At 37.2% G+C, this 21,227-nt stretch overlaps 1 protein-coding gene across 6 annotated transcripts in view; it reads right to left on the bottom strand.

Annotated features, from left to right (window-relative positions):
* Positions 1 to 21,227, bottom strand: part of LOC106091359 (uncharacterized protein CG43867) — an 878,705-nt gene that overhangs the window by 581,379 nt on the left and 276,099 nt on the right. The window contains exon 1 of one of the 6 annotated variants that reach the window (XM_059367844.1): positions 1,211 to 1,813. The exons of the other annotated variants lie outside the window; for them this stretch is intronic. Coding sequence (XP_059223827.1) covers positions 1,211 to 1,375 — 165 coding nt within the window. The 5' untranslated portion in view covers positions 1,376 to 1,813. Of the gene's footprint in view, positions 1 to 1,210; positions 1,814 to 21,227 lie in introns of those variants that run through there. 6 annotated transcript variants of the gene reach the window in all.

The raw sequence follows: 21,227 nt of genomic DNA, 5'->3' as shown, positions 1-21,227 counted from the left end.
CCTAGCAACATTAGCAAAGGTTCTTGGTCCCATCTTACTGTTGTTCGCCCTAGTTCTTTTAGGCATAGGATGCCCTTCAGTTGACCGCAGCCTTTTGGCTGGCTGCGGTGCAGTTTCCGAATCTAGACGTATAGTCTTTGGGGTAGCTCATATGTATGACATTAGAGTAGGCCACCGTAACTCGGAGGTTAGCATGTCCACCTAGGACGCTGAACGGGTACGAATCCTCGCGAGAACATCCGCAATAAATTTTCAACGGCGATTCCCTCTTAAAGCTGGCGACTTTTCCCTAAAGGGGTGTCTCACTGCGGCATCAGTGAGCTTAAACTTAAATTGGACAGAACTCATTGTTATATAAGAAGTTTGCCCCTGCTCTGTAATGTTAATGGGCAAATTTGCATTTGCATTTGCATTGCATTTGCAATTTGCCTAGTGGTATGGACGAATTAAAATCCGTAAAATCGTTTCAGTGTAACCTATTGGAAGGCTATTGCCTAAAAGTAGGCATAACATTTAACAGGGAAAAACCATGAACCCTAAAGTATGCAGCATATTCTAAGTTTAAAAAAAAAAACCAAAATTAAATTTTTTTAATAGAAAATTTATCAAAAAAATTTTATCAACATATTTTTTTTATAAAAAAATCAGAGTAAATTTCTTTTTCATAAACATTTTTTAAAATTTTATTATTATAGAAAATTTTGTTTATTAAATATTAGATGGGCCGGTGCGCTACACCCTAAAATGCCTATTTGAAAATGCATTTTTCTTTGAGCATTTCAAATCCACACTAATTTTGGTTATATACTTTCAATCTTGTCAGTTGCAAAATTCTACTTGGGATAATTTTGGATGATTAGTGCTGTTCAAATTTTATCTCTATACAAAATTTTGTCAAAATTTTATTTCTACAGAAAATTTTGTCAAAACTGTATTATTATAAAAAATTTTGTCAACATTTTTTTCTATAGAAATTTTGTTAAAATTTTATTTTATAGAAAATTTTACCAAAATTTTTTAAGTCTAAATTTTGGTAAAAATTTATTTCTATGGAGAATTCTTTGAAATTTCCAAAACCGTGGTAGAAATATTCCAAAACATTTATAAACGTAGAAAACAATTTTTGCTTGTCTCATTTTTGTTGCCTACCCCTAGGGGCAAGCCAAAAAACCTTAAAAATTATTTTAAATATTTTGCCTACTTCACCTACCTTTCGCAACATATCATCCAGTGACTCCACATCCAATCCCGTGTAATTATTGTTAAACTGCGTTGAACAATTCGAAGAGCTGCTGGTGAATCGCTTACGTCTACCCATGGCCGGAGAGTTCACTACCGAGTTGGGACCGCTACCGCTGTAGCAGCCAGAGCCCATCAAAACACCAGGATACAGAGTGTGATGATGTAGAGGAGGCGTTGAAGAGCCACTCACACAGCCCGAACCACAACAGGACTGGGGACCACTACCACCGCCACCACTGCCTAGATTAATACCACCACCGCCAGAGCCACCACCCACACTGCCCGCTGAACATTGTTTTAAATTGACAATTGCCGGATGCTGTTGAGGTGAATGATGTATGTGCTGCAGTGTGGCAGAGTTAAGGGTATGATGGCCATGGGCATGTTGCAGTTGATGTTGCAGCTGATGCTGCAGCTGGTGATGATATGCTTTAGAGGGCGACGAGTTGACGGAGGAACAATTTGAATGGCTGTTGATATGTAGATTTTTATTTCCTCCCACTACTAGGCCGCTAACGGACGACCCAGTTCCAACACCAACACCCACTTGTCCTGCTCCACCTCCATTGCCACAGCTATTTATGGAACCATTTGTGATTGTTTGGCTTAATTCAAGTGTTGTGTTGACTGTGGAATTCGGTATGACTGTCATCATCATGCTGTCCTGTAGTTGCTGCTGCTGATGATGATGATGCTGCTGCTGCTGTTGTTGTTGTTGCTGTTGAAGACTTGTGGTGGGTGGGGAACAACTGTTTTTACGCAAACGTTGCTGTTGTTGGTTATCCTCACATAGCATCATGGTTTTGTCCATAATTCGTTTTTATTTTACTCTACAATTTTTTTGTTTGTTTCGTTGGATACACCTTTCAGTTTCACTTTTTTTTTTTGCTGGGTGTATGTCTATTTGGATTTTTCGTTTGATTTATGAATGCTGTTTGAAGTTTGTTTGCCTTGCCATTCGGTTGTGGTAATAGCGGTTGGAGATCCTCTGAACCAACGGCATAACTACCACTTCGCTTCCTTTGATATGATGCATGCAATGCATTTAAAATCCATCAATCGTAGTTATTGATGTGGGAATACTTTGTGGGGTGTCTTTTTGTGGGTTTTCCTTCACTTTGACAATAGCACATTTTTCAACTCATATTTCAATTTCCATTTCAATTGTTTGATGATTTAATATTTTGTAAGATTACTTGGTATTTTTGTTATATTTTCATTGTTTTATAAATTAAATATCTTTATATTAAAGTTTTACAACATATTTTATATTAAAAATTTCAAATTTAATTTAAAATTTTGCTTTTTCTTGGGTTAAAATAGTTGAACACTTTTTTTGCTATTTTATGTATTAAATGTCATATCTGAAAAGTTTAAGACATTTTATAGCATACTTTTTGGCGCAATTGGAAGGAAAGTTTTAAGATTACCGTAGGGATCTAAAATTCGACTTTCGACTAATCGATTTTGAAGTCAGAAAAAGTCGAAGTGTCGAAAAAAATCGAAAAATCGAAATAAATTGAAAAAAATTCCAAAAAAGTCGAAAAATGTAGAAAATTCGGAATAAGACCAAAAATTGGAAAAGACGAAATAGGTTTAGTTTAAATTCAATTTTCGCCGCCGACTGCTTCGACTATCGACTGCAATAGATACAAACGTAATCTTTATAGGCAATAAATACCAAAAATAACTCGAAATGGTTAACGCTCCAAAAAGGATAGTAAAAAAAGTTAGTTCGGCCGGGCTGAATCTTATATGCCCTTCATCATGGATCGCATTTGTCAAGTTCTTTGCGATATATATATGTGAGAGGTATATCTTAATCTGAACCGAATTCTATAAAATTCGCTTGTTATGTCTAGAGTCAAGAGAATCCTTCCTACCAAATTTCAAGAGAATCGGTTAACAAATGACCATTTTATTGCATTATTACTCCAAATCGGAAGAACATATACATGGGAGCTATATCCAAATCTAACCCGATTTTTTCCGATTTCAATAGGCTTCGTCTCTAGAACGAAAAACATGACTGTACCAAGTTTGAAGGCGATCGGATGCCACCAGTACATTGTACACAAATTTACATGGACAAACAGACAGACGTAGCTAAATCGAATCAGAAAGTGATTCTGAGTCGATCTGTTAACTTACCAATGGGTCGATCTGCTTTTCTTCAGGGTGTTATAATACCCTGTACCGCAGTAGTGGTGCAGGGTATAAAAATCATGTCGGCATGCCAAGCAAAAACGGTTAATCAAATCCATTGCCTTACTCGACTTTACACATCAGAAATCGATGTTAATAATGAAAAATTGGCAAAGCCTGTTTTTTCTGTAAAAAGTCTATTTTTGTGTAAAAAATTCGATTTTTTGAAATTCGAAAAAAAGTCGAAAGTCAACTTTTTAATTGTCGAAAAAAATCGAAAAGTCGACGTTTGATAATCGAAAAAAGTCCAAAAGCCGACTTTTTGATAATCGAAAAATCGACATTTTAATTGTCGAAAATAGTCGAAAAGTCGACTTTTTGATAATCGAAAAGTAGTCTTTTTAAATAGTCGAAAAGTCGACTTCCTGATTATCAGAAAAAATCGAAAAGTCGTCTCTTCGATTTTCAGAAAAAGTCGATAAGTTGACTTTTTGATTATCAGAAAAAGTCGAAAAGTCTTCCTTTGATTGTCAGAAAAAGTCGATAAGTCGACTATTCAATTGCACTGTAGATCCCTAGCCTACCTTATCTTAAAAATCGCACAGCCTCTCTTTTCTGTAAAAAGTCTATTTTTCTGAAAAAAGGTCGACTTTTTTGAAAATCGACTTCTAAATTGTCGAAGAAAGTCGAAAAGTCGACTTTTTGATTATCAGAAAAAGTCGACAAGTCGACTTTTCGATTAGCAGAAAAAGTAGAAAAGCCGACTTTTCGATTAGCAGAAAAAGTAGAAAAGTCGACTTTTAGATTATCAGAAAAAGTCGAAAAGTCGACTTTTCAATTACACTTTAGATCCCTAGCCTGCCTTAACTAAAAAAACCGCAAAGCCAATTTTTCTGTAAAAAGTCTACTTTTTTGAAAAAGTTGACTTTTGAAAATCGAAAAAGTCGAAAAGTCGACTTTTTACTTGTCGAAAATAGTCGAAAAGTCGACTTTTTGATAATCGAAAATCGTCTTTTTGATTACCCGAAAAAGTTGAAAAGTCCTCTTTTCTTTTTTAAATCCCTAGCCTACCTTATCTATTCGTAAAAATAGCAAATTAAAGAAAAAAATTATGTTCAGGCATAGCAGAATGTAGCCCTGAATGTTTGGGTTCAAATCCAATCGAGAATAAATCTTACCTTTTTCACTGGCAATTTTGCACTCAAGGAGTAATTCAATTTTATGTGCAGAAACCAAAAACGTAATGGAAGGTCATGAGAAATCCCCACGCTTTTTATACCCTCCACCATAGGATGGGGGTGTATTAATTTCGTCATTCTGTTTGTAACTCCTTAAAATATTCGTCTAAGCACCATAAGGTATAAAAATTCTTGATCGTCATGACATTCTAAGTCGATCTAGCCATGTCCGTCCGTCTGTCCGTAAAACTGTCCTCCGTCTTTCCGTCCAGGCGGACGTCTGTCTGTCGAAACTTTCGAAGGAATAAAGCTAGCCGCTTGGAATTTTGCACAAATACTTCCTATTAGTGTAGGTCGGTTGGGATAGCAAATGGGGCCATATCGGGCAATGTTTTGATACAGCTGCCATATAAACCGATATGAGGTTTGACTTTTTGAGATCCTAGAGGACTTTAGCATGACGTGTTTCCTTATGACTTCCAAAACCTGCGCTAAGTATGGTTCAAATCGGCTCTTAACCCGACGTAGCTGTCATATAAATCGATCTAGGATCTTGACTTCTTGAGCCTCTAGAGGGCGCAATTCTTATCCGATTTGGATGAAATTTTGTACAACGGTTTCTCCCATGACCTTCAATATACGTGTCAAATATTGTCTAAATAGGTCTATGGCCTGAAATAACACCCATATAAACCGATCTCCCTATTTTACTTCTTGAGCCCCTAAAGGGCCCAATTCTTATTTGAATTGGCTGACATTTTACACGATGACTTCCACTATTGTCTCCAACATTCTATTCAATTATGATCCGAATTGGATCATAACTTGATATAGCTTCAATAGCATAGCATATTTTATTCTTTGTTTGCCTTAAAAGAGATACCGCGAAAAGAACTCGAGAAATGCAATCCATGGTGGAGGGTATATAAGATTCGGCTCGGCCGAACTTAGCACGCTTTTACTTGTTTTTTTTTTTAATATATGAGGTATTTTTTTTGGGTAGTTTTCTACCCATACGGCGTTAATGGTTTAACTTAACAGATTATAACAATTTCTACTGATTCTCTTTTCTGAAAATCATTCTATAGAATATGAATTTCAATTCCATTTATGAAAATGGTTTTTATTAAAATCTTGTCAACATTGAAGTTGATGACACTCAGTTATTCAGCATTCTCTCATACAAAAACTAAAGCATGCATTAAGGCTTTTAGTTATAACCAATGGCATATGGCCAGGCAATCTAAAAAAAACTAAAGCATACTAAAGGGCTGACCTTTTTCATACAGCTTTAGTGGCATTTTTATCAAAAAAAAACTCTCTATATATAGACCGCTTTTAAATGAATTTTTAAACAAAAACTGTCATCCAATCGTTTGCTGCAGATTTTTTTTTAGTTATATTTTTTTTTCATTTCATTTCTGTTGTTTCATATCTCTTTCATTGGCAAATAAATTATTATATTCCATTTTGCCCAAACACTCTACGGTAAATATTTGCACAGCCAAAACGGACGGACGGAAAAACTCAAATAACAGCTATCACACAACAAAAGATTTATTCCGTTATTATGTTTAAAAAATCTATAAATTTTGTTGGCGAGAAAAATATAAATAACATATATTGAGTTATTTATAACATAGCCTGCAGCAGATAACATTGATTCAATGCTTTCCACTATACGTCAGTCAATGCAATTTAGTCCTTTCTCACTCAAAAGCAACGACGACGATGATGATGATGATGGCATTCGTTGATGCTCCGAAATACCCAGACAGTTGCTAGACATGATTAAAGTGAAGAATTTGCCATTTTGCTTTCCGTTTTTTTTCCTCCTTTTTATATTTTTCATATTTGTTCCTGCGGAAAAACGCAGTGATTCTTTTTTTTCCTGTGTATTTGATATATCTTTTCTACAATATTTTTTTCAGGTTTGAATGTTGAAAAAATCTGAAGAAATTTCAAAGGAAAATTTCACAATATTAGCTATGACAAGAAGAAAGAAAACTCCAGTGCCAAGCTGGATACTGGTGACAGGGCCATAAAGCAAATGCTGAGTAACTGAAATCGATTTATAATTTATTTTAGTCTTCGTTTTTTAGTTTCTCCCATTTTTGCTGCAGTTTTATTCCCGGTGCTATACTGTTTGCACCAAATGACAATATCCTTTTGGTGTGCCATCACAAAAAATAGTCTAGTTGAGAGCATATTTTCATACATATGTATTTATGTGCCAGAATGTGTTGACATTGCCATTGGTTATGATAAGGACATTGATATTGATATAAAATTTAATACGATTTATTAAATCAAGATATACTTGAAAAATGCGATCAAAGTATGTGGAAGGCAATAAAAGCAGAAATCAGGCAATAAAATAAGGAAATTTAAGTGAAATCTGTTGATAGTTGGAAAATGGCGCCTATAAGTATGCTTTAATTTATTAAAACTTTAAAGATTAAATAAGAACATATTTCATATATTTTTACGAAGTTTTTGAGAAAGTTTTCGTTTACTTTTTTAAATCATATCACTATATCGGGGAGTGGTTGGAGTATTCGAATATAAGTGTCTTGATATAAGTATGTATCTTTCAGATTAAATAGGCGCCTTGACGGCTAACGTTTGAGTTTGACAGGCACATTCGTCTGAAAGACATAGTCGTCGAACAGGTATAATCCTTAGACTGCCATACTTGTTTGATACACATAATTGGCGAACAGGCATACTTACAGAGATAATCGTGTGTAAGACAATGGTCGCTTGAAAGCTATAAAGAGATAACAGGCGGTATGACAAGCATAATCGCCTAATAGGTAGATCGCATGGCAAGCAAAATGGTTCGAAAGGCATAGTCGTCAGATAGGTATTATCTTCAGACATGAAAACCCACCCCGTTTGCTTTAATTTCTTAAAAATTTATTCTGCATATCCGCCTATGACGCTGAATGCCTGAATTGCAATCCTGGCGAGAACATCAGAAACAAATTTCTGTTCATTTTCCTTCCTAATGTTGGCGACATTTGTGAGGTACTATGCCAAGTATAGAAGCCAAGTAAAAACTTCTCCCCAAAAACGGCGTGCCGTTCAGACTCGGCTATAAAAAGGAGATCGCTTATCATTGAGCTTAAAACTTGAATCGGACAGCACTCATTGATAAGTGGGAAGAAATTTGCAATGACTAATTTTACATATTTTTCGACAGGCATATTCGTCTGATAGGTTCTATATTCACGAAGGAAAAGGCTAGTTTGGTAAAAGGACACATAGAGGTATGCTTAATTTCTTTAAGGCAGGCTTCCTTGTGGACACACATAGTTGTCTGACAGTCATAGTCACCTGAATGGTATAGCAACTTGCCAGGCATAGTCGTCTGTTAGACATAGTTACTTGAGAAGCAGTTTGAAGCATAATTTCCTAAGAGGTATATCGCATGGCAAGCAAAGTGGATTGACAGGCATAGTCGTCTGCCAGGTATTATATCCAAATATAAAAAGCCACCTAATTTCATATATGGTTTTCGATATAAGTATAGGTTTTTAGATTAGTTAGGCATGTTGGCGGCTGACGTATAAGTTTGACAGGCATATTCGTCTGAAAGACAAAGGTATTGGACAGATATTATCTTCAGACAGGCTGACTTGTGTGACAGGCATATACGTCCGAAAGGAATAGCAACTTGGCATAGTCGCCTGTAAGACATGGTCGCTTGAGAGACTGGTTGAACATAATTAAATATGTGCGAAGATATTCGACAAGGATAGACGTCTAAAAGGAAAGTCGAATGGCAAGAAAAAGTTGTTTGACATGCATAGTCGTCTGCCAGGTTTTAATCCAGACAGGAAAAGCCAGCTAGTAAGGTAGGTTAGGTCAGATCTTTTAGGCAGGCTTACTTGTCTGTCACAGATAATTTACTGACAGGCTAAGTAACCTAAATCGCAAAGCCATTTGACATGCATAGACGTCTGTAAGACGTGGTTATTTAAAAGTCAAGTTGAACAATATTAGGCTGGCGCGAAGATACACAATAAGCACACTCGTCTAATAGGAATAGTCGTCTGCCAAGTCTATTGATTTCAAAGGCATAGTCGTTTGGCAGGAATAATTTCCAGACAAACATAGCCACCTGATGGCCTATATCTTCAGATAGGTATAGGCCTTTGAATGGCATGACAGTCTTAGGCGTCCGAAAGACACAAACATTTGGAAATCATAATGGCAAATATAGATAAACAATCGCTAAGATGCTTAACAATCATACGAGTACTATTCGCAACGGACATAGTCACCTGGCAAATATGCTCGCCTGACATATATAGTCGCCTGACATTATCTTCGTATAGGCATGGTCGTCTTAACTATATGTCAGTCTGACTGGTGTTGTAGACAGAGATACATAGTCACCTGCCGGGTACCATCCCCAAATAAGCACATTCCTTTGAATAACATGGTCACATATTCATAATCGGTAAACATAGTGAAACAAGCGCGAAAATGTTTGCAAATCATAGTGCATAGTCATCTGGCCGACATAATCGTATGGCAAACATAGTAACCTGACACATAATGGAGATAATCCAGAGAGATATAATCACCTGAAGGCGTTTATCTCCAGGTAGACATAGCCCTTGAATACCATGGTAACTTGATTGGCAAATTTGCCCCAAAGACATGGTAAATTGACAGACACATTAGTCGAACATGGTGAACCGTTGCAAAGATATTTGACAAGCATACTCGTATAATATATATAGTAAATTGGAAAGCAAAGTAGCTTAATAGGCAAAGTTTTCTAATGGACGTATTTGTCTGGCAGATATAGTTGCCTATAAGGCAATCTATGCAGTTGGGTATAGAAACTTTAAAAGTTTTACCTTTACCTTTTACCTTGAAAAAGTTTGTCACCTGAAAGACATTCTCCTCTGACATTTACAGTCTTCTAAGAGATGTGGTCTGGCATAACCGTCAAACATAAGTAAACAAGTTTAAAGGTGCTTGACAGAGATAATCACCCAACAGGTGTAGACGTCTGACAGACATAATTGGCTGACAGGCATTATCATCAGATGGACATGTTCGTCTGAAGGGTATGAACACTTGACAGGCATAATCGTCCGAGAGGTATAATTTCAGGAGTGGCATTATTGGCAGACAAGTATAGTCCTTCGATAAGCGTGGTAACTTGAAAGGCCAAGTGGCCCGAAGGGCATGGTCATTTGACAGACATACTAGTCGAACAAAGTGAAACTGGAGCGTAGATACATGACAAACATACTTGTCTAAAAGCTATAATCTTGGAAACTATAATAACTTGACATGCACAGTTACCTAATGAACGTAGTCGTCTGGTATACATAGTTGTCCAAAAGGCATTATAAGTGGATAGGCATAATAATCTGACAAGCCTTATCTTAAGCACAATACCATAGTCACTTGACAGGCATAGTTGTCCCAAAAATATTGCTACTTGACAGCCATATACGTCAAATGTAGTTAAAAAAGCGCGAAGTTCCTTCACAGGCATAGTCGCCTAATAGGCTTAGGCGTCTGGCGAACATTATCGCCTGACAGACTAAGTAACCTAACAGGTTTTGCCTCCAGATAGCGTAGTTCCTATATGACATGGTCACCTGACAGGCAAAGTCGTCTGAGGCGTATTTTATCTAGTCTATATGGGCACGCTCTAAGAATGCTTTGCACGTAAAGCCACCTAAACAGCATTGACATCTGTCAGATTTAATCGCCAGACAGACATAGTCATCTGACTATGGCCGATAGTCCGGTTGACAGTCTAAGTTGTCTTTTAGACAAGGTAAATTGACAGGCATAATCGTCAGCCACATTTCCTGACGTCCATTATTTCTGACAGCCCTAGTTGCTGACAGCCATATTAGTCTAACTGCCACAGATTCTTTATAGGTTCGTTTCGGTGATAGGAATAGTCGTCTTTCATGAAGACTGTCTATTTGGGATTTTATGACTGCAATTCTATTTCGACCACCGTAGCGCAGTGGTTAGCATGTCCGCCTATGATGCTGAACGTCTGGGTTCGAATCCTGGCGAGACCATCAGAAAATATTTTCAGCGGTGGTTTTCCCCTGCTAATGCAGTGGTTAGCATGTCCGCCTATGATGCTGAACGCCTGGGTTCGAATCCTGGCGAGACCATCAGAAAATATTTTCAGCGGTGGTTTTCCCCTCCTAATGCTGGCAACATTTATGAGGAATTATGCCATGTAAAACTTCTCTCCAAATTGGTGTAGCACTGCGGCACGCCGTTCGGACTCGGCTATAAAAAGGAGGCCCCTTATTATTGAGCTTAAACTTGTATCGGACTGCACTCATTGATATGTGAGAAGTTCCCCCTGTTCCTTAGTGGAATGTTCATGGGCAAAATTTGCATTTGCAATCCTGTTTCGACCACCGTAGCGCAGAGGTTTGCATGTCCGCCTTTGACGCATGGGTTCAAATCCTCGTTAAGAACGTCAGAAAAGTTGTTATTGATGGCTATCCCCTCCTGATACTGGCAATATTTGTACCACAAAAAAAGTCTCCCCAAAGAAATGTCGCACTGCGGTAAGCAGTTCGGACTCGGCTAAAAGAAGGAAGTCCCTTATCATTGAGCTTAAACTTGAATAGGACAGCTTCCATTGTATTGTAAGAATTTTGCCCCTGTTCCTTAACAGAATATTCATGGGTAAATTTGCATTTACAACCCTTGAACAACATGGTCGCTAGACAGACACAACCGCCCGAATAATACGCGAAGATGCTTGAGAGCTATAGTCGTCTATTAAGCATAGCCGTCTGGCAAACATTATTGCCCGACAGATCGGGCACCTGACACGCTTTTTCTCCAGATAAGCATTGTCGTTTGACGGGCTTGGTCACTTGGACGGCATTTTCGTTGGAATGACACCGTCCCTTTAGAGACATTAGTGTTTTTTGTAAACAATGCAAATTGAATCCTGGCGAGAACATCATGAAAACTTTCAGCGGTGGTTATCCCCTCCTAATGCTGGCGTCATTTGTAAGGTACTGTACCATTTGGTATGTCAGCCATATAAAAACTTGCCGCACGCCGTTCGGACTCGGCTTAAAAATGGACAACCTTTATCATTGAGCTTAAAAACTTAAATCGGACTGCACTCATTGATATGTGAGAAGTTTGCCCCTGTTCCTTAATAGGTGGCTTTACCTTAATGGAATGTTCATGGGTAAATTTGCAAATTGACAGGCATATTTGTTAAACGTCACAAAAAAAAAAACAAAAACTTTATAGAAGGCGCTTAACGGACATTATCGTTTGGGGCCATGTTCGTCTGACAGACCTATACTTCTGGCTAACATATTCGTCTGACAGACGCCTTATACGTTTTTTTTAGTTGACAGGCATAGCCGTCCATCCAGAATGGCATAGTAGCCTTACAGACATAATCGTGTAATAGCCATAATATTTTGACAGGCATAGTTGTCTGATAGGTCTTCTCCTAATCATTCGTCATTAAAAAGGCATAGTCGACTTAAAACATGTGCAGTATTGTACTGACGTATCTTAAATTTTTTAGTTGTAGCTCGTGGGGCTAGGTGTACTAGCGTCCCTTGCCATTTGGCATTTAATTACACTTATTTTGTTTGGGACATAAAACAGGATATTTTTATCTGATACCACCAAAATGGAGCCACCGTAGCATTGAGGTCAGCATGGCCACCTATGACGACGAAACTCTTGGGTTCGAATGGTGGCCAGACCATGAAAGAAAACTTCAGTGGTAGCTAACCCCTAACAAATGCTGACGATATTTCTCATGACTTCAACCAATTTCTTTGCAAAGTGGTGTCGCCCAGAGGTGTGCCGTTCGGACTTGGTAACAAAACCGGGGATTCAGAGCGGACCGCAGTGGAGCTAAGCGGTAGCGGAGTGGCCGTGGCGGCATTGAGGTGGAAACCGTTCTGCTCCGAATTTTGAGAATTTTGCTCGCATTCCAGCGAAAGCTGGTCTGCTCCGCTTTAGCTCCGGCCCCCGCTTCGAATCGCTAATAAAAACAGAGGTCCTTCATTAAATACCATTTGGCATTACCGGGATCTCTGAAAGTATGAAGTTTTACCATAATCTATGGATAAAGGGGGTTACCTTTAACATATGTAAGTACTCGTATAGTCCTTTGACTATGAGAAAAATTTCATTAATGGGGCCTCCATCTCAAAGGACAATTGCTTAAACTGCCTCTATATCAAAGGGAAATTCCTCGTTTCTCCTCCTCCTCCTCCTGAGCCTTTTAATACAATAGGACTAGTTCAATAGGAGAAACTTTCTTTTCTGTTTTTTATAAAACCACAATGAACAATTTTTTTTTATATGAATAAAACAGACTACCACTTCAACTTTACTCCCTAAACCTACATCTGCAATCATAGAAATTTAAGTAGTTCATATGCTAAATAATTCCAATTAACAAGCACTTTTTAATGCATAGACTAAGTTTGCAATAGGGAAGGGTAAATTGCTTCAAACCCTTTTTGTTATGCCATAGGCTATTAACGCCTCAAAGTAGGCCGACATAATACAATAGAGGTCTTTATGATAATCGGGTTAAATTAGCACATGCAAAAGCCTGTGTTGTCGTCACTAAAAAGGGGAATTGAAAACGTAAACAATAAAGGCATTAAAAGCAAAACATGGCATAAGTACTTTACAAGTGTAAGTAGAGTAATGATTGAAATAATGATAAAAAGAGCTTAACAATTTCAACCAATGAATTATTAGGGGCAGAAGGTATGATGTGAATGCAGAACTGGGTTAAAATATCTTTTTTTTTTAAATAAAATGAGAGGAGAGAGCTTACAAAGAGTGGTAATTCTATAAAAAAAAAGCGTGCTAAGTTCAGCCGGGTCGAATCTTATATACCCTCCACCATGGATCGGATATGTTTAGTTATTTGCTCTGTATCTCCTTATAGGCACATAGAGGATAATGGATAAATATTGCTATGCTCTTCGAGCTATATCAGGTTATTAACCAATCTGCCCCATACTTGGGTTGGATGTTGGAGACCACAGCAGATGCCATTGTTTGCCATTTCACCTTAATCGGATAAGAATTGCGCCCTATCATTGTGGGGGATAATAAAGATATGGAGCTGAAACTTTGTTTTGTGCATAGGCAGATAACGTTAGAAGATGGGACATGTACAGTTACCTAACAGACGAAGTCGTCTGGCATACATAGTTGACTAAAAGGTATTGGCATACATAGTTGACCAAAAGGTAATTACAACACAAACCTTATTTTAAGCATAACCCTTGAATACCATAGTTAGTAGATAAGAATAGGTTCCCGAAAAATATTGCTGCTTGACAGGCATATACGTCAAATATAGTTCAAGAAGCGCGAATATGCTTAGACGTTTGGCAAACATTATCGCCGGACGGACGCCGTCACCTAAAAGGCATTGTCTCCTGATAGGCGTAGTTCCTATATGACATGATCACTTAACAGGCATAGTCGTCTGACAGGCATAGTCGTCTGACAGACATAGTCGTCTGACAGGCATAGTCGTCTGACAGGCATAGTCGTCTGACAGGTATTTTATCTAGACTGTATAGGCATACTAGTGGAACAACCACGCCCAAAGAATGCTTAACAGGTAAAGTCACCTAAAAAGCATTGTCATCTGGCAGACAAACATAGTCATCTGACTATGGCAGATAGTCCGTATGACATGGTCATTTAACACATATAGACATGATGAATGTTTGACAGGCTTGGTTGTCTTTCGCAAATCCAAAATTTTGCCCATCGACATTCCACTAAGGAACAGGGGCAAACTTTTAGACAAGGTAAATTGACAGGCATAATCGTCAGACATGTCAACGGACATTGTAGACTGATAACTACAATTTCTGATAGCCATTGTTTCTGAAAGCCCTAGTTGCTGTCAGCCACATACCCCTATAGGTATGTTTAGTTAACAGGCATAGTCGTCTTTTCGATGATGATTCAAGCTTCCCTGTCTATTTGAGATTTCATGACACTAATCCTTGGTATGTTTAGTTGACAGGCATAGTCGTCTTTTCTATGATGATTCAAGCTACCCTGTCTATTTGAGATTTCATGACACTAATCCTATTTAGGCCACCGTAGCGCAGAGGTTTGCATGTCCGCCTATGTCCGCTGAACGATTTATTGGACTATATCTTGATATAGCCCCATATAGACCGATCTCCCGATTGAAGGTCTTTGACCCATAAAAGTCGCATTTATCGCCATATTTGTCTGAAATTTGGCATAGTGATACAACTCACTGTGCCAAATTTCAGCCAAATAGGGCGATAAATGCTACCTCGACATATTTGCTGAGTATGTCCGAAGGGGATCCATATCTGAATATAGCTGTCATATATACTGATTTCACGATTTAAAGGCTATAGACCATTTTGTTCAATGACTTCTACGAATAGCACTGCAACGAACTGTTAAAAGTAAGACAAACTGTGTGATGTTGCTAAAATGGATTTGACCGACTACCCGTATAGCGATTTCTGATTTGCATTGATTCTTCATCAGGGGGCTTCGTCAAATGGATCATGGTGCTTTACATAACAAACCAATTAGAGCAGGTTGTAAAGCACACATCTGAACTAAGACCAATAAAAAGGAAGCGCAAACACACAAACCAAAATTAAATAATTTTAAAATTTTCCATAAAAATAAAACTTAAAAAAAATTTCTCTATAAAAAAAAATTGTAGAAAATTTCCATAAAAAAAAAAATAAAATTTTAAAAAAAATTTTCTATTGAAAAAAAAACTATTTTAAAATAATTTTCTATTGAAAAAAAAATATTTTAAGTCTTATATAAAATATAAATGATATAAAATTAAATTTGTGTTTGTCTGTTTGTTTGTTTGTTTGTTTGTTCCGTATAGACTCAAAAACGTCTGAACAGATTACCTTGAAATTTTCACAGATTGTGTAGGTTGGTGTGGAAGGAAACATAGGCTATATAGTTTTTTGATATTGGGAGGGGGCGGACCCTCCCCCTAACCCCAAAAGTACTACACAAAAATAAAAGTGCGCCGATCGGGACAATATGGGATTCAAATGAAAGCTATTCAAGAGTAGAGTACGAATTTCATAATAAAAGATGGGTCCCCGTACCTGGGGGGCCGCCCGAGCCCCACAACCCCTTAAAATAGGTTTATTTGACGATCATGAAACTATGGGACTTAAATGAAAGGCATTCGGTAGTACAATAGATTACGAATATGGTCAGGAAGTAGAAATAGGCTATATAATTTATTCATGACGGGAGGGGGCGGACCCTCCCCCTTACCCCAAAAACACCACCCAAAATCAAAAGTATATCGATAAGGATCAATATGGGTATCAAATGAAAAGTATGTGGCAGTAGATATCGAATATGGCATACAAATTCATGTCGAAGTATAGGGGGTCACCCCATTCCCACAAAAATGCCCAAAATGGGCACCTAAGACAATCACGGACATAAGGGTCTTGGTTTGTTTGTTCCGTATAGACTGAAAAACGGCAAAACCGATTTTCTCGAAGTTTTCGCATATTGTGTAGGTTGGTCTGGAAGGAAACATAGGCTATATAGTTTGTCGGTATCGGAAGGGGGACGGACCCTCCCCCTTATGCCAAAAACACAACCCAAAATTAAAAGTGGACCGATCGGGACCATATAGATATCAAATGAAAGATATTGGAAAGTAGAACACGAATACCCATCGAGCCACCCTAATCCCAAAACTCCTCCAAACCGAAATATTGAACGTTAATTTCAATATGGGTCTCAAATGAAAGGTTTTCGGGAATAGATTTCGAATCTGGCATACAAAATCAGATCGAAAACGCCATTAGACCCATTATGACTATATGATACTTGGCTGAACCAAACCTGAGCCTGAGTTTCTTAAAATTTTTATAGTTTGACTGGAAGGAAACATAGGCTATATAATTTTTAGATATCGGGTGGAGGCGGACCCCCATATTAGCATTAGACTCAAATGAAAATTATTAGGGAGTAGATTACGCATATGACATTAAAATTTTCGTTCAAGTCTAGGTGGCGCTTTTCCTCCCAAAGATACCTCAAATGGGTTATTTGACCCATTATGACAATATGGGACTCAAATGGAAGGTATTTGAGAGTAGAAAACGAATTTGTTATCCAATTTTGGAGCCAAGTGTTTTAGGGTACGCCCCAAAGCACACTCAAAACTGAACTTAATTTCCGTTGGGAATAAAGAACAAATTTGATATCTATTTTCAGTGCAAAGTGCCGGTGGCCGCGCCAGCCCCAAAACACCCTCCAAACAGTTCATATTTACCAGCCATGGCAATATGGGGCTCAAATTAAAGTGATTTGGAAGTGCAGCACGAATTTGATATCCCCATTTGGAACCGAGAAGGGGCAAATTCTCACACATCAATGAGTGCATTTCAATTCAAGTTTAAACTCAATGAAAAGGGACCTTTTTTATAACCGAGTCTGAACGGCGTCCAGCAGTGCGACACCTCTTTGGGGAACAATTTTTGAATGACCATGCATTTTTTGGTTTTGTTTCTCTTTCGAATTATTAAATTGTGAAATTTAATAATCTTCGCTCTAACAGGCAAAAATTTGGAAAATGGAAATTTTTTTTGTAAAAAAATTTTTGAAAAAACAATCTTTTCGACAAAATTTTCTAATGAAATAAAATTTTGACAAAAATTTTTATAGAAATAAAATTTTCACAATATTTTATATAGAAATTAAATTTTGACAAAATTTTCTTCCAGAATAAAAATTGCTCAAATTTTTTTTGAAATAAAATTTGAGAAATATTTTCAAAGAAATGAAATTTACAAAATTTTCTATAGATTTAAAAATGTTGGCACAATTTTTTATAAAATATTGACCAAATTCACATGTTTTGCACTAACTCCGGTTGTATGAATGTTGATCAATTTATATTTAAAAATAAATAAACCTATATTCAAAACTTAACAAAAAAAAATGTTAACAAAGTTTGGACAAAAAATTTTTAACAAAATTTTGGAAAAAAAATTTGGAATTTTAAACAAAATTAAAAAAAATATATATATAAAATTTGTTAAAAATTTTCTAAAGGCATATAATGTTTACATATATTTGTTTATAGAAACTGAATGAAATCGCGTCTAAGTGTAGAAGATGCCTTTATTGTGCTTGAATACTTGGCTTAAATACAGAATCTTATATTCACTAAGAAGATTTAAAAATTCTCCTTATACATTCTCATTTTAAAATTTTTTGCTATGGCAATTTCTCCTTCTAGCTAAAATCACTTTCATTAGCAATATGTTGCCAACGGTTTTCTTTAGAATTTCTAATTTCCTTTTACACCATCTTAAAACAAATCCCCAAAGTATGCTACACTTTCAACATTTTAAAAATAAATCCTAAGAGTATACTCGACTTTTGAATAAATAAAAGCCCTTGGCTTTCACGTGCACGACCATCACCACCACCACCACCACCACCACCACCACTACCACCATCTCTATGAGTTACAAGTTCACTTCAGTGTTTGTTATTGTTTTTGTTTCCTTCATTTAATCACTGCGTGAATTACATCAAACACCTGTTTCGTTTAGCGTTCAAATTCATTGTCAGCCTAACATTTCACATTCATTACAAGTAGTCCACCAGCCAAGCCGCAACACATGGCTTTTTGCTTTTCTTTATATTTTTTCCTTTAAATTTCCATTTGCTGTTGCACTTTATGGAGAATTTCCATTCAATTTAAAATTCTACATTTATTTCAAAAAAGAAACACACGCATACTCTTCGTTTATCTAAGACTGCCTCATACAAAAGAAGAACAGCTATACGAAAAAAATAATGCTTTCATTTCACTTCCTGCTGTTAGGGGGAAGCGCCAAAAAGTATGCTTTCATCAAACATCAAAAGATCTCCGGCTAAGAGACAAGAGGACAGAAATGTTGATTCTGATTCTAGGGGGGAAGGAGAAGCAAAGCAAAGGCAAACAAATTAAAAGTAAACAAACCAAAACGCTTACAAAGCATTAGAACACACACAAAGACGTACAAAAGTAAACCACTCTAACACACATGAGTTTAAACCTTAAGAGGATGAACGAAAAAAATTTAAGGTTTGTTGAATTTAAATTAAAATTTCTAAGCATATTTTAGGGGGGGCATTACATTAAGCATTCATTCTTGATTTTAATTATGATGATTTTGTTTCATTTGATTTTTTTTTTGTTTTTAAATTTTGTCAAAACACTTTAAATGCTATGAAATATTTCTGGCTTTGGCATTTCATAATTCAGTAAGCAAATATTAGAAGAAGTAAACACACACACGCACAAACACTGTCACACACTTCACTTTTTCATTTGTTTCGATTTTATTTTTTTCTTTGTTACTTTTTAAATTTTCTGATTTGTATTGAAGGGTAAAGAAACCCGTTAAAAATACTCGGAATCATAACGCGTTGGAACCGTACACGTAGCGAGTCTGAGTTATCCGTTAGCGTTACTATGCGTTACGCAGCAAAATATCAACTGATTGCTGTGATGAAATATTGGTTGTGATTTTTGTCCCCCAAAAACACAGACAAGTGACAGACATTTATACAAACAAGTTTACTCATTCGCTCTCTCTCTCTCTCTAGCACTATCTCTCCCAAACAAAAAAGTTTACAATTTTTATTATAGCAGCGTATGAACCATGCGCAGAAATAGGGGGATATTTTTGAACAAAACATGCCTTAAAGTATGCTTTGATTTTTTTGAGAGAGAAAACTGAAACCTTACTTAATGTGAGAGAACTGGTGTGTGTGTATGTGCGTCTTGTTATGCGAATGTGTTTGTTTAGTCCTTTTTGCCCAAACAGGAAGTAAAAATGAAAGTCATTAATAACACAAAACATGATTTGTTTTTGTTTATAGGGTGAAAATGAACAACAGCAACAACAACATGAGCAATGGCAACCAACACACCACAACAGCATTGCAATGAAAAATTCCTTTGCATACTTTCGGGCAGATTTTTGCTTGTTTCATACCTTTTGTTATGCCTAACAGCAGCTTTCACTTTGCCTACTCCTACCATTGTCTTTCTTTTGTTTACCGCCAATACCGAAGTTTCACGTAAAGCCAAAAGGATTAAAGAAATCTTAAGTGGTGATGTTCAAGGTATGGAAAAATCTTTTTGGTGGCTAAATCTTTGGATATAACAAAGAGGCATGCCAGAAGTATCTCTGCCTGGAGCGTGGAAAATTCACAAACAAATTCCACAGAAGTAATAATCAAAGAATAAAAATATCACGGAAGTGCGTGCCAGACGTGAGATGTGTAGTTATCAAATATGATGCAGATGTACGATTTGAAAATATCAAGGGACTGATAAGGTTAACCATCATCATATCACTAAAGGTAAGGCCAAAAAGCATTATACCATGAAGAGAATTTTAATAAAATGCCCATGAAAATGAATTTTTGACCAAATTTTCCATAGAAATTTGCTATAAAATAAAAAAAAATGGCAAAAACTTCTACAAGAATAAAATTTTGACAACATTTTCTACAAAAATAAAAGTTTGACGAAGTGTTCTAAGAAATGTAGGGAAATATTGGCACATGTTTTTATAAAAACAATTTTTCCAAATTTTTGTCTCCTCTACTTTGGAATATAGCCATTAACAATATATCTCTGGAAAAAAAAAGCTGTAAAAGTGGTCCCTTATGTCGATGACGTGGCAATCGCGGTTAGGGTAAAGTTTCCCAGCACTCTAAGAGAAATACTTCAGCAAGATCTTCGTGCAACAGCAAAGTGGGCTACCGAAAGTGGTCTGGGTATAAAACCGTGCAAGACAGAAGCTACTCTTTACAGCAGAAGATACAAGTTGCCTACAGTGGAACCTGTCTCCATGGGAGGAGAGAATATTCCAAGTTTTGCTGGACAGGGACTTGAACTTCAAATCCAACTTTTTGGAAAGGGGAAGAAAGGCAACTCTTGCCCTATACACTGCAAGAGAGCCATTGGCAAAAGTTGGGGGTTAAGACCGCGTGCAATGCATTGGGTATACACTGCAGTTGTCAGACCTATAATGCTATATGGTGTTGTGGTCTGGTGGACGGAGCTTCAAAAGTCTATCTACTGCTCAATACCTACTACCGCACCTGCAAGAGAGCCATTGGCAAAAGTTGGGGTTTACATCGCGTGCATAGGGTGTATACTGCAGTTGTCAGACCATAATGCTATATGGTGTTATGGTCTGGTGGACGGAGCTTCAAAAGTCCATCTACTGCTCAAAACTTAACCGGATTCAATAGATGGTTTGTTTGTGCATCACAGCCGCACTGAGGGGGTTAAGACCGCGTGCATTGCGTATATACAGCAGTTGTCAGACCTATAATGCTATATGGTGTTGTGGTCTGGCGGACGGCGATCCATCTACTGCTCAATACTTCACCGGATTCAAAGGATGGCTTGTTTGTGCCGCACTGAGGATTACACCATCAGATGCACTGAATTTAATGCTACATCTTATGCCTCTGGACATTGTGGCTACCCAAATTGCTGCGACCACTGCCGCGAGGTTAAGGAAGCTTTCTCATTGGTCATGTGGTAGCTACGGACACTGTGTTCTC

The sequence above is a fragment of the Stomoxys calcitrans genome, chromosome 4, assembly GCF_963082655.1.
Source record: "Stomoxys calcitrans chromosome 4, idStoCalc2.1, whole genome shotgun sequence".
NCBI lineage: Eukaryota > Metazoa > Arthropoda > Insecta > Diptera > Muscidae > Stomoxys > Stomoxys calcitrans.
Note: the sequence above shows the minus strand (reverse complement) of the source record. Positions and strands in the feature narration are given on the sequence as shown.